General features: G+C 33.6%; 1 protein-coding gene across 2 annotated transcripts in view; it reads left to right on the top strand.

Moving 5' to 3' along the window:
* Nucleotides 1-12,500, top strand: part of LOC145249442 (glutamate receptor ionotropic, kainate 2-like) — a 1,370,511-nt gene that overhangs the window by 1,249,537 nt on the left and 108,474 nt on the right. For both annotated transcript variants that reach the window (XM_080110999.1, XM_080111000.1), the window contains one exon: nt 4,876-5,062. In XM_080110999.1, coding sequence (XP_079967125.1) covers nt 4,876-5,062 — 187 coding nt within the window. The remainder of the gene's footprint in view (nt 1-4,875; nt 5,063-12,500) is intronic.

Below are 12,500 nucleotides of genomic sequence, written 5' to 3' on the forward strand. Positions count from 1 at the left end.
ATGTATGTATGTATATATGTATGTATGTAAATATATGTATATATGTATGTATATATATGTATGTATATATGTATGTATATATGTATATATATGTATGTATATATGTATATATATGTATGTATAGATATGTATGCATATGTATATATATATGTATATATATGTATGTGTATATATATATGCATGTATATATAGATATATATATAGATATATATATAGATATATATATGTATATATAGATATATATAGATATATATATGTATATATAGATATATATAGATATATATATGTATATATAGATATATATATATAGATATATATATGTATATATAGATATATATAGATGTATATATATAGATATATGTATAAAGATATATAGATATATATAGATATATATGTATATATAGATATATATGTGTATATATAGGTATATATATATGTATATGTAGATATATATATAGATGTATATATATGTAAATATAGATACATATATATAGATAGATATGTATATATAGATATGTATATATAGATATTAAATATTCCTAATAAATGGTCTAATCGAAATGAATTAGAATTCAGTAGCCGTAAAACAGAAATGGTCTTGTTTACATATAAAAGGAATTGCCAACTTGGTGACCTTTTTCTGAGTGGACAGAAATTGAAACTTTCGCAGGAGGCAAGGCTTTTAGGGGTAATCCTGGACAGTAAGCTAACCAGGAAAAGCCATATAGAAAAGATTTCCTCCAAGGCGACTGCAGCCCTTATGCAATGCAAACAAATTGTGGGGAAAACATGGGCAGTTAACCCGCATGTAATGAGGTGGATATACATTGCTATGGTATGTCCCATTTTGTCGTATGCATGTGTTTCCTGAATCCGCGGGACAGAGAAACTGTACTTGAGGAAGAAACTCCAGAAGGTACAAAGACTTGCTTGTTTAATGACTTCTTCAGCATATCCGAGCACACCTACTGGAGCATTGGAGATGCTGTTGAATATCCCTCCGATTAAAGAATTCATGAAGGCAGAAGCGATACGGGGATCCTATAGAATAGATATCATGGGTCTGTGGTGGTCAAGATCTGTTGGGACTACTGGAAAAACAATGAGTGGCGTGGATTTGTGTAATGAGGCTAGGAAGGAACTACCGTTCTTGCATGTGCCGGGTGACTTATGACTAAAACCAAAGCATTTGAAAAGCATTTCACATGTATGGTTTATGACAGAACAGGCGCAAGAGATTACGAAAAAGAGCTGGAAAGCAACGTAATCAAATGCTATACTGATGGATCTAAAATGAATGATAGGATTGGTGCGAGTGTTTATATAGAATGCTCAAACCACCTCACCTGTCAAAAATCTTATTATCTTGGTAAACTGAGGACGGTCTCCCAGGCAAAAGTCTTCACCATACAGGTATCATCGGATACAACACCAAACACCAGTCATGAGCTGGCACCATTGGATGTGGTACCAAACACCACCCCCGCCTTCACCGAAGAGCAGGATCTCAGACCTAAATCTGACAAGTCAGCTCTAACAGTCGGTAAACATCACGACAAAAACCGAAGAAGGAGAGATAGCACATGTTTAAGGCTTTTGAATCTGAGGTTCTGATCCTGGAAGAGGTTCAGCAACAGGAAATAGCTATCCTTTCAGATAGGCAGCTATTAAAGCATTGGAGAATAGTACGGTAAGATCCCAAACCGCACTGTGCTGTATTGAAAATCTAAACCATCTAGGAAAAGAAAACCGCATATCTATTTCATAAGGAGAGTTAAAAAAAATTAGTTATTAAAAAAAAGTTCGGTTTTTTTAATTATAAAAAAAAACGATACACGGAATTGAACCTAAAATCTTTCCACCAACCCCCGGTACTCTAACCGTTACGCTAACATGTCATATTGGCAAAATCGCAGTAAAAAAATATTTATATACAAAAAAAAGTTATGCAAAATAAAAAAAAAAATGCGTTAGTCACTTATGTATGTACTTACTCTCCTGTTTGTGAACCCACATATTTTGTTGTAACTTTTTTTCTACTGAACCAATTTTCGAAATTGTTTTTTTCAAAATGTAGCTAATGAGTTGTTCTATCCAACTATATAACCTGTTTTAAATTTGGTTGCGAACGGAATTAGTGGTGAGGGTTGATATGTGTCTCGATTCATTCAATTTCGGACCGTGATTGAATGATATATATATATTATATGTATATATATATTATATGTATTTTTATATATATATATATATATATATATTATATGTATTTATATATATATTATATGTATGCATATATATGTGTAGGTATATATATATATTATATGTATATATATATATATTATATGTATATGTATATATATATTATATGTATATATATATTATATGTATGTATATATTATATGTATGTATATACTATATGTATATATATTATATGTATGTATATATATATTATATGTATATATATATTATATGTATATATATATATATTATATGTATATATATTATATGTATATATATTATATGTATATATATATATCATATGTATATATATATATTATATGTATATATATATTATATGTATATATATATTATATGTATATATATATATTATATGTATATATTATATGTATATATGTATATATTATATGTATATATATATTATATGTATATACATATTATATGTATATGTATATATATATTATATGTATATATATATATTATATGTATATGTATATATATATTATATGTATATATATATCATATGTATATATATATTATATGTATATATATATCATATGTATATATATATTATATGTATATATATATATTATATGTATATATATATCATATGTATATATATATTATATGTATATGTATATATATATTATATGTATATATATATATTATATGTATATATATATCATATGTATATATATGTAAATATTATATGTATATATATGTATATATATGTATATATATATATATAGTAATTTATAAAATATATATGGCGATTAAGCTACACTGAATATTCCGCGTTTCATCCACTTACTAAGCCTGGGGAGTCCTAGAGTGGATGAAACGCGGAATATTTAGTGTAGCTTAATCGCCATATATATTTTATAAATTACTAACTAGCTCTACCTACGTATTGAGCACTTTTGAAGTAAATACTTAAAGTTTACGCATAAATCTATACTTTCGTATATTAATTTTATGTGAGTAAATTAAGTAGTTATATATATATATACATACATGCTCGTTAATTGATGTATGTATTGCATGTAATTTTATTCGATGTTAAACCCATGCATGAAATATACAACTGTTTTCTATCACTTTAAAAATACGCATCGTGATAGCTCGGAAACTCGCAGGACTGATCTCAGCTTCAGTTCTCAAGGGACTCGCACTTGGAAAGAGGCAGCGCGTATCATTCAGCGAAAGCCATTATGAATTGAGTTTTTTTTTTTGTTTTTGTTTTTTTTGTTTGTTTGTTTGTTTGTGTTTTGGGGGTTTTTGTTTTTTTTTTTGTTTTTGTTTTTTTTGTTTTTTTCATGGAATCGCTGCAAATTGATCTTCCTTCCTTGTTATTGCTGATATTTCTGTGCATCGCTGTTCATAAATTGAGCTCCGTCTTCCGGGGATGCTCGGCGCCGGTCGGTCTGATGTTTGATAGCCAAAGAATGGAGAAGGAGAAGACAAGACGAAGCACCATCGTAGCTCGTCTGTCATTGATGGGCTTCTCTCACTTCGTGCAACGTGCAGACAGATCATGTATTGATCTGGAAACAGAACTGGCCAACCAAATCGGACTAGACAGAAAACTTTAAATACTTTATCCAATTATTTATTCATCGTTGTTATTTATCTGTAGCTATACCAATATAAGAGGCATGTGTATGTCTGTCCTTCTGTTATCAGTCTGTTGCTATATCCAATAATAAGGAATAAATAGGAACTTGATATTTACTAACAGAAATTTTCTAGTTTTGATATATATACTTGTGTACCCGTGACCCATTGGGTCAGTATGTTATATTAGCTCTGGAATTCGTGTATGAGCGTGACACTTGTGACGTCAAGAAAATAGTTCTTTTTTTTTACCTAACAGAAACATTTCTATGAAAACATATTAAAATGAAAAATCACGGACGGATCACTCAAACATGAAATAAAATCCTCCCTACTCGTGTAAAGTTACCTATTTTTCCGAATAATCGCTAAAAAATCGAAAATTAAACATGATTTTCCTACGAATCGAACGCCAACAAAAGTCATTTAGCAGCAAAAGCGCACATGAACCTACCGACGAGAAATATAAGAATGAAAACACCATATTGGAATCCTTCAACCAAGTTATAGAAACTTAAAATCTAAAATAAAAAAAATAATTAATAAAACCTGAAGCAAAAAAATAAAACCTAAATATTTTTCGAACAAAGAAACCCAGGCTTGGCTTCAGAAGGAGTGCTACGGCTTTATACTCTTTTCTCACTGCCCCCCTCTCCCCCGACCTGAACCCGCTAGACTACTTCGTTTGGTCATACGCGAGAACATCACTAACATGTCCTCCCACAGCACCAAAGCCAGTATAATCACCGCCATCCGCCAAGTATTCGCCGGTGCTTGTGGAAAAGGCATGCTCTCAGTTCCAGACCCGTATCGAGGCGGTGATTCAAAAATGAATTCCAATGAAGGAATAATTTATATATATATATATATATATATATATATATATATATATAATGTTTATAAACCATTACTTTCCAATATAATTTCTATTCACATTGTTTATTTGTGCATTTCAAAAATGTGAAATGCATTCAATAAAAAGATCTTATTTTTAATGTTTTTATCTTTTTTTTTCTTTTGCAGGTGTGGGTGTATGTGGTGGCGGCCTATCTGTGTGTCAGTTTCATGCTTTTCGTCCTGGCACGATTCAGCCCTTACGAGTGGTATAACCCGCACCCTTGCAACCCGGATTCCGATGTGGTGGAAAATCAGTTCACGATACTTAACAGCCTCTGGTTCACCATTGGCTCGCTGATGCAGCAGGGTGACTGTACGTGGTCCATGTTTCAATCTTCCCCTCATTCGCATTTCGTCTCTTCTTGAAGCTGGTTATTGTGCTACCTCAATTCTAGACAAAAGAAAAACGCCCCGCATTGTATTTCCGTTGTTTATAAGCGTTTATAAGGCAAATACTGTCATTTTTTTGTCGTTGTTCTATTTTGTTCCAATGTGTAATTTATTTCCTCTGATGTCCCTGCTCCGTCGTATCGTTCCTTTTATCCCTCGGTTTTCATTACAATATCTTTTCCTTGTTATTTTCAAGTAGGTGTGGGTTAGAACTTTGTTTTTGCGCCAGATTTGTAATATGACAGTCAATTATTCGGCCAATGTACAGAGAGACGATCGTTTACCTTTCATCGGTTTTATTGGGAACGATCCTCCTTTTGGAGAAAGACGTTGTAAAACGAAATTCTATTAGAAACCTAAAGATAATGTCATGATAACGAAAAAAAAAACGAATCAAGATTTAACAATAAGAATATTTTGAATATTTTGATTATTTGGATTATTTGCTGCAAAGATGATCCTTTTATCATTATGAACCGCATCTTCCACTTAGTGCGGATTGCGAACCCACGTCACTTATTTTTCACCAATACTTCGGATCCATGGAAAGTTGATTGATGGATGCTCAACTCTTGAAAGATGTCCAACAAAAAAAAGGTTTTCTCCACCTTCTTCTTGCCTAACATACCCTCAAAGCATAATTGTGACAGGCCAGTGGTTGATCGTTTGACCTGGCCAAAACGTTTAAGGGTTTTACTTTTGATTTTATTAAATAGAAGGGATAGGCTAGTAGTTTGACGGAGGGCGGATTTTTTTTTTTCGATCAGGTGATATCTCGTAATGAAACACATTACGTGATTTTGAAACATTTCAATACGATTCGCTAGTTGTTTGGTGCATGTGATACAATCAAGACCATATAAAACTTTTGGGAGGACATAAATTAAATAAATGTTTGCTTCAACATTTATCGGCATCCTTTTTGATTTTAGATTGGTGCTGTGTTTTTTGGAAAGCCGCCCAACCCAGCACGATTCTGTGCTTCAATATCGTCTCGTGATCACTGGAGAAAGTCTGTTTATGGTATTTTTTTTTTTTTTTTTTGCTTCCCCACGAAAGCAAATTAGGCACAAGGCTGTTTTTTAAGTGGGGGAAAACCAGCTCTCCTAAAAGTAAGGTAAAAAGGGGGGCACTCTGGTTTTGACCAAAAATAATAATTGTCCCAGTATAGAGGGTTTCCCCTCCATTGACTGGTACAAATTATCTTAAGAGCAGCATCTGCAGAACAGATACTACACTTTGATCCCGACCCGAAGGCCAAGAACAACAGGGTATTTATTTGCTCCCCCACCGAGCAAATAAGGCACATGGCCGATTTTTAATGTGAGGAGTGAAGGTGAAATGGGGACCAACTCCCCGGGGAGTAGGGGAGCTGGATAGTGACAATTGGTATGAAGGGTTGCTCCTACATTGACCAAGGTCTTATATGTGAGGTTTCCCCCACATACGATCTTTACTTGCAGTATCTGCCGGAACAGATACTACACTTTGAGGTATTTATTTGCTCCCCCACTGAGCAAATTAGACACAAGGCTGATTTTTAAAGTGAGGAGTGAAGGGGTAATGGAGACCAACTCCCCGGGGAGTAGGGGAGCTGGATAGTGACAATTGGTATGAAGGGTTGCCCCTACATTGACCAAGGTCTTATATGTGGGGTTTCCCCCACATATGGTCTTTGCGTGCAGTATCTGCCGGAACAGATGGTATTTATTTGCTCCCCCACCGAGCAAATTAGGCACAAGGCCGATTTTTAATGTGAGGAGTGAAGGGAGGGGGAAGGGAAAAAGGGGACCAGCTCCCGAGAGGTGGGAAATGGGAGCTGGTTAATGGTCAGGCATGTGGGGTTGCCCCCACATCTGGTCTTTGCTAGTCATAGCTAGTCATAGCTAGTCATAGCTTGCAGTATCTGCCGGAACAGATGGTATTTATTTGCTCCCCCACCGAGCAAATTAGGCACAAGGCCGATTTTTAATGTGAGGAGTGAAGGGGGGGGGAAGGGAAAAAGGGGACCAGCTCCCGAGAGGTGGGAAATGGGAGCTGGTTAAAGGTCAGACATGTGGGGCCGCCCCCACATCTGGTCTTTGCTAGTCATAGCTAGTCATAGCTTGCAGTATCTGCCGGAACAGATACTACACTTTGATCCCGGCCCGAAGGCCGAGAACAACAGAAAAAGGCAACCCTCTTTTCTATTTGAGAAAGTCCGTTTATGCTCTAAATAAATGAATTGGGTGACCTGTTTGATGTGTTTACTGTGAATAGTCATGTTTAGGTTAAACTGTGATCTAGCTGTAGACATACGTTCTGTTTTCTCTAGGCTTATTTCAAATCCCATCTCTTTGCATTCTTTTCTAATGCATTAACACACATTTGAAGTTTATGTGTGCATTTATTAACAAGATGCTTTACATGTGCCTAAAGGAATTAAACAAGATTTCATATATTTAGCATGTGTTTATTGAGAAATGGATTAAAACAAACAACAAATATCCGTGTGTTTTAACGTAAATAAATATATAACAGTATACGTAAACGATGTCGATAGGAGTAATAAGTGCCCATCTTCCTAGAAGAAATGAAAAGTCGTAGATTCTAGGGTTTTAATAACCCGTGAAAAGCTGACAAAATCAAAACTACGCTTTTTCGTTTCGGACATCCATAAGTATGAGGGGAGGCGAGAGGATCACGTGACTGACATAACAACGTTCATAAATAACAGCAAGAAACATAAACACGGGTTTGAACCTGTGAGCTGCATATTAGATAAAGACACGATTGATACAGAAACTGTTTCACTCGATTAAATCTCCATCCTTGTTGCCATGACAACGTGATGAACACAAAATGGAGGATTAAAGATGTAATAACATCGTGATTTTCTTTTTACACCGATGAATCAGCGCGTATCAAAAACAAAGGCCAATCAAGGTTAAAACTTAATAGAATCGATAGATTCCTAGTTTGTATCAAGAAGAATATGAGATGATTGAAACTGATGAACAGAATTAACATTTGATTATTTATGACAACGGTTTATTACAAATATTTGTTTACATTGGATTTGAAGACATCCATGTTGCTGTCTGCAGGGTATCACTCCCGTCTTATGTGTTCCATACACGGGAGTTTTCTCTTTTTAAGTTAAGATAAAAGCGGAGGCGTGTCTTTTTCGATCTCTTTCTTTTGGGCGAGAAAGTGGTGTTTCATATTTACACTCGGTGTGAATTAAGTTTCCGTATTATTGTTTTAAGTTTTCCTTTAAGGCGAAGTTTCAGTTTTACCCTACAACAAAATATAATTAATCAGAAAGATAAACGAAGGCATTCTTCAATTAAGTCATAAGACAACATATATATAAGCAGATAGGTTTTAAAAACTGATACGGAAAAAAAGAAATCCAACTATATGTTTTATGACGATAGTGAAGCGTCAGGCTAAGAGCACTTAAACTAACTATTTTCTTGGCGATGAAACACGAACACCTTTGTGTAGCTTAATTATTGTAAATGTATTTTCATGCTTTACTACTAAGCTCCGCTTATGTTTTGAGCACTGATGAAGCAAACGTGTATCCTTAAATACTTATATATATATAGTGCCTTAAATAATTTTACAGACTATTTTCGTATGGGCACGTTTACTGATAGTTCATACATGAAATGTCCCATGGGCCTTGAGCTATCGTACAAAATACGACAAGCATGCCAAGATTGCATGGTTTATATATATATGTATGTATGTTTAATGCTATGTTTAAACGGTTTAGATATGTATATACTTACATGTATACATCAATGTAATATACTTCTGTCAATATATATATATATATATATATATATATATATATATATATATATATATATATATATATATATATATATATATATATATAGGCTTGTATGGTCTGCATCTTGAATTAAATGTTTGCATCTTCCGGTCAGTTTTATTAGAAAGGAATTTGATCTGACGAATAAAAAAATGGATTCTTAATTCTATTTCTGTTCGATTTTGCATTGATTTTACCTGAAAGATCCAATATATATATATATATATATATATATATATATATATAAATTATATAAAAGTAACCTTGCATCTATGTGCCTGTGAGTTCGTTCCCTATGGACTCGAAAACCACTAAGGAGGCTACTCGAAGAAAATGGTTGAGTGTACAGCAATCAATGGGGCTATGTTGTAGTAATCGCTAGTAGTGGGATTGAGTGAATTGGATTACTTAAGGGGGCGGCTCGTTAAGAACTTGTTCATGTTGAACTTGAAGACAACTTTATTGTAGTCAGTTGGAAAGCAGGAAAATGGAAGACAGTTCCACAGGCGTGCAGTTCTAAGAAAAAAAGCTTTGTTCATGAAATCTACGCTTAGGTTTAGGCACAGATAAAGAGATAAATTTTATGGAATTTCACACGAAGCCACTTGCTGTAAGGAGCTAAGAAAATATCATTTTATAGTAAAATGAAAAACCCTAGCCAACTATAAGCGTCAGAGTGATAGATTCTGATCAGGAAATCAACAATTTTTCCCGCTTTGTCAGAAACATCAAATGCAAGAACGAAAAGACAAAATATTAATAATTTCTTATTAAGTCGTGTTGTTAAAGACTCAAATTCTGCCTAATTTCAACCGTTGTTAGCATACATTACCATCTATGTCAACGCTTCAAAAGCCTGAAATGACCAAAATCTTTCTTATTTTTTTCCTCTGATCTTTATCACGTGGTGCAATGGAGAAAGAAGTAGTTGGTTAATTTTAATGCATTGAAACTCTCTTTCCATCATCAACGCTTTGCCGCACATCTGGCCCCTGTTGAAATGAACAACGCTCGTCTTGAGGATACTCCATGTTTAGACAAGTTTCGTGATCTGACATTCACTCTTGATATAAAACGGAGCACATGCATCCAATCCGTTGCAAAGGTCACTAGAAAAACGATTGGACCACTCTATCGCTCCAGTCTCACTTCCGATGCAATTCTCTACCTGTATAAGACCCAAGTACGTCCTAGGATGAAATACTGTTGCCACATCTGAGCAGGAGTTGCTCGACATTTCCTGTCCTGCCTTGACAGGGTTCAAAACAGACTTCGTAATCTAGTAGCTGATGCCCTTTTCTCTTCTCTGCAACTTCTTTTCCTTGCACTATCGCTATTTCCGTGGCAAGTGTTTTGCTGAGCTCCAAACTACTGTCCTCCTTCGCCAATCTGTCACAAAAACACTCGTCTAGCCAAAATGACTATCATTAAATTCCCCCACTCTCTATCAGTCCCTAAACCTAAACGTGCATTTCATGAACAAAGCTTCGTTTCTAGAACTACCCGCCTGTGGAACGCTTTCTAATAGAGTACAATATCGTCGTCTTCAAGTCCAACGTAAACAAGTTCTTATTGAACCGTCCTCGTAAATCTAATTATATCAAATTTTCACCACAAACGATCATTACGCTATTATTCCAATAACTACAATACACACATTAAACCTTATCCCCGAGTGGCATCAGTGCCTTGATATATCGTAACCCTTTTGTAAAAAAAAAAATTGCAAGGTGTTTTCTCACCCTTCACCTTACAAACTCATTGACCCTTTTCCTCGAGTGGTCTTTTTGGCCTTGATAAGCGTAGACTCGTTGTACATAGAAAAAAGTCATAAAAGTAACATACAAACGGATTATGCAGATGCATTATGGTCTATGAAATAACATTTCCCAAACTCATTAACCCTTGTCCTCGAGTGGTCTTTTTGGCCTCGATAAGCGTTGACTCATTGTACATATAAAAATTTCATAAAAGTAGTATACAAACGGATTATGCAGATGCATTATGGTCTATGAAATAAAATTTCCTAAACTCATTAACCCTTGTCCTCGGGTGGTCTTTTTGGCCTCGATAAGCGTAGATTCATATTGTATATAAAAAAATGTCATAAAAGTAATATACAAACGGATTATGCAGATGCATTATGGTCTATGAAATAACATTTCCCAAAAAAATGACTTCGCTGTTTCCAATCTGTTTTTTTTATTATTTTTACTTTTAAACAATTATGTTTATACATTTATTTCGATTTGTTTTGTTTGCTTCGATGTTCGAAGTCACCGTGATTCCTTCCCTCGATGATCTAGATTTAATGTATTTTGAAACCCAGCACCACCTCCTCCTCATTCCCCTCCGATGTGTGTAGCACAATTCCCTTGAAGAAGTACTTCCAATCTTTATTTTCATTTTTTTTTTTTTCTTAACCCTTTCCCTACCGGCTTCAATGTGTTCCTCCTTTGCATTACCCGAAACTTGATGTCATTGGTACTTTGCCGGCCGAGTACGCACTTTCAGACTATCGCAATCCTTTATTTCATCTTATTATTATTCTTAACAATTATCATTTCTACTTCTGCGTTTCCACTTTCCGCAAAGAAAGTCCAGAAGATACAAATGGTAGTTTGAAATTGCGGCCTCGGGGATCGGAAGTCCTATGACATGCTTTGCTGCATTTACGGGCCAACGATGAAGTATGAAGCTCTGTTTATACCGAAAAAAATTGAGTGATGTGTTGCGATGGCTTCTCAGCCAATGCATCATCATCATCATCATCATTGTCATCATCATCAATTCCATTTTCATCTTCATCACATTGTAGTCATTTTCACTTTGCATCGTCCTACATAGTTGTCACCATTGTAGTCTAATGATTATGCTGATATATATATATATATATATATATATATATATATATATATATATATATATATATGCTCATCGTTGTTTAAAATATTGTGTTTCGTGTACGTTACGTTGAAAGTATTGCATTATGACGTATAAAATAGAAAGAAAAAAATGCAAAAACATAAATGGGTCGCTTTTTCTTCTACTATAGGAATTTTTTATTTTTCTCATTCATGGGAAAGTAGCTTGACATCTTAGCCTATGTTTAAAATAATAATGATATTTAGTTACTCTTAAACACAAGAAAGCATGAAAGTGACCTTGTATTCATTTCGTATCAGTGTATTAAATATCATGTCTGGTGCCGCCGATAATAATAATAATAATAATAATAATAATAATAATAATAATAATAATAATAATAATAATAATGATAATAAAGATAATAATGACAATAATAAAGATAATAATAAAGATAGTAAAGGTAATAATGATAATAATAATTATTATTATAATAATAATGACAATAATGATAATAATAATTATTATTATTATTATTATTATTATTATTATTATGATAATAATCATAATAATAATGACAATCAGAATAATAATAACAATGATAATAATCATTATTATAATGATAATCATGATAATAATAATAATAATAATAGTAATGGTCATAATAATAATT

This window comes from Euprymna scolopes, chromosome 28 (genome assembly GCF_053919585.1).
Source record: "Euprymna scolopes isolate OS-2025 chromosome 28, ASM5391958v1, whole genome shotgun sequence".
In the NCBI taxonomy this organism is placed as follows: Eukaryota; Metazoa; Mollusca; class Cephalopoda; order Sepiida; family Sepiolidae; genus Euprymna; species Euprymna scolopes.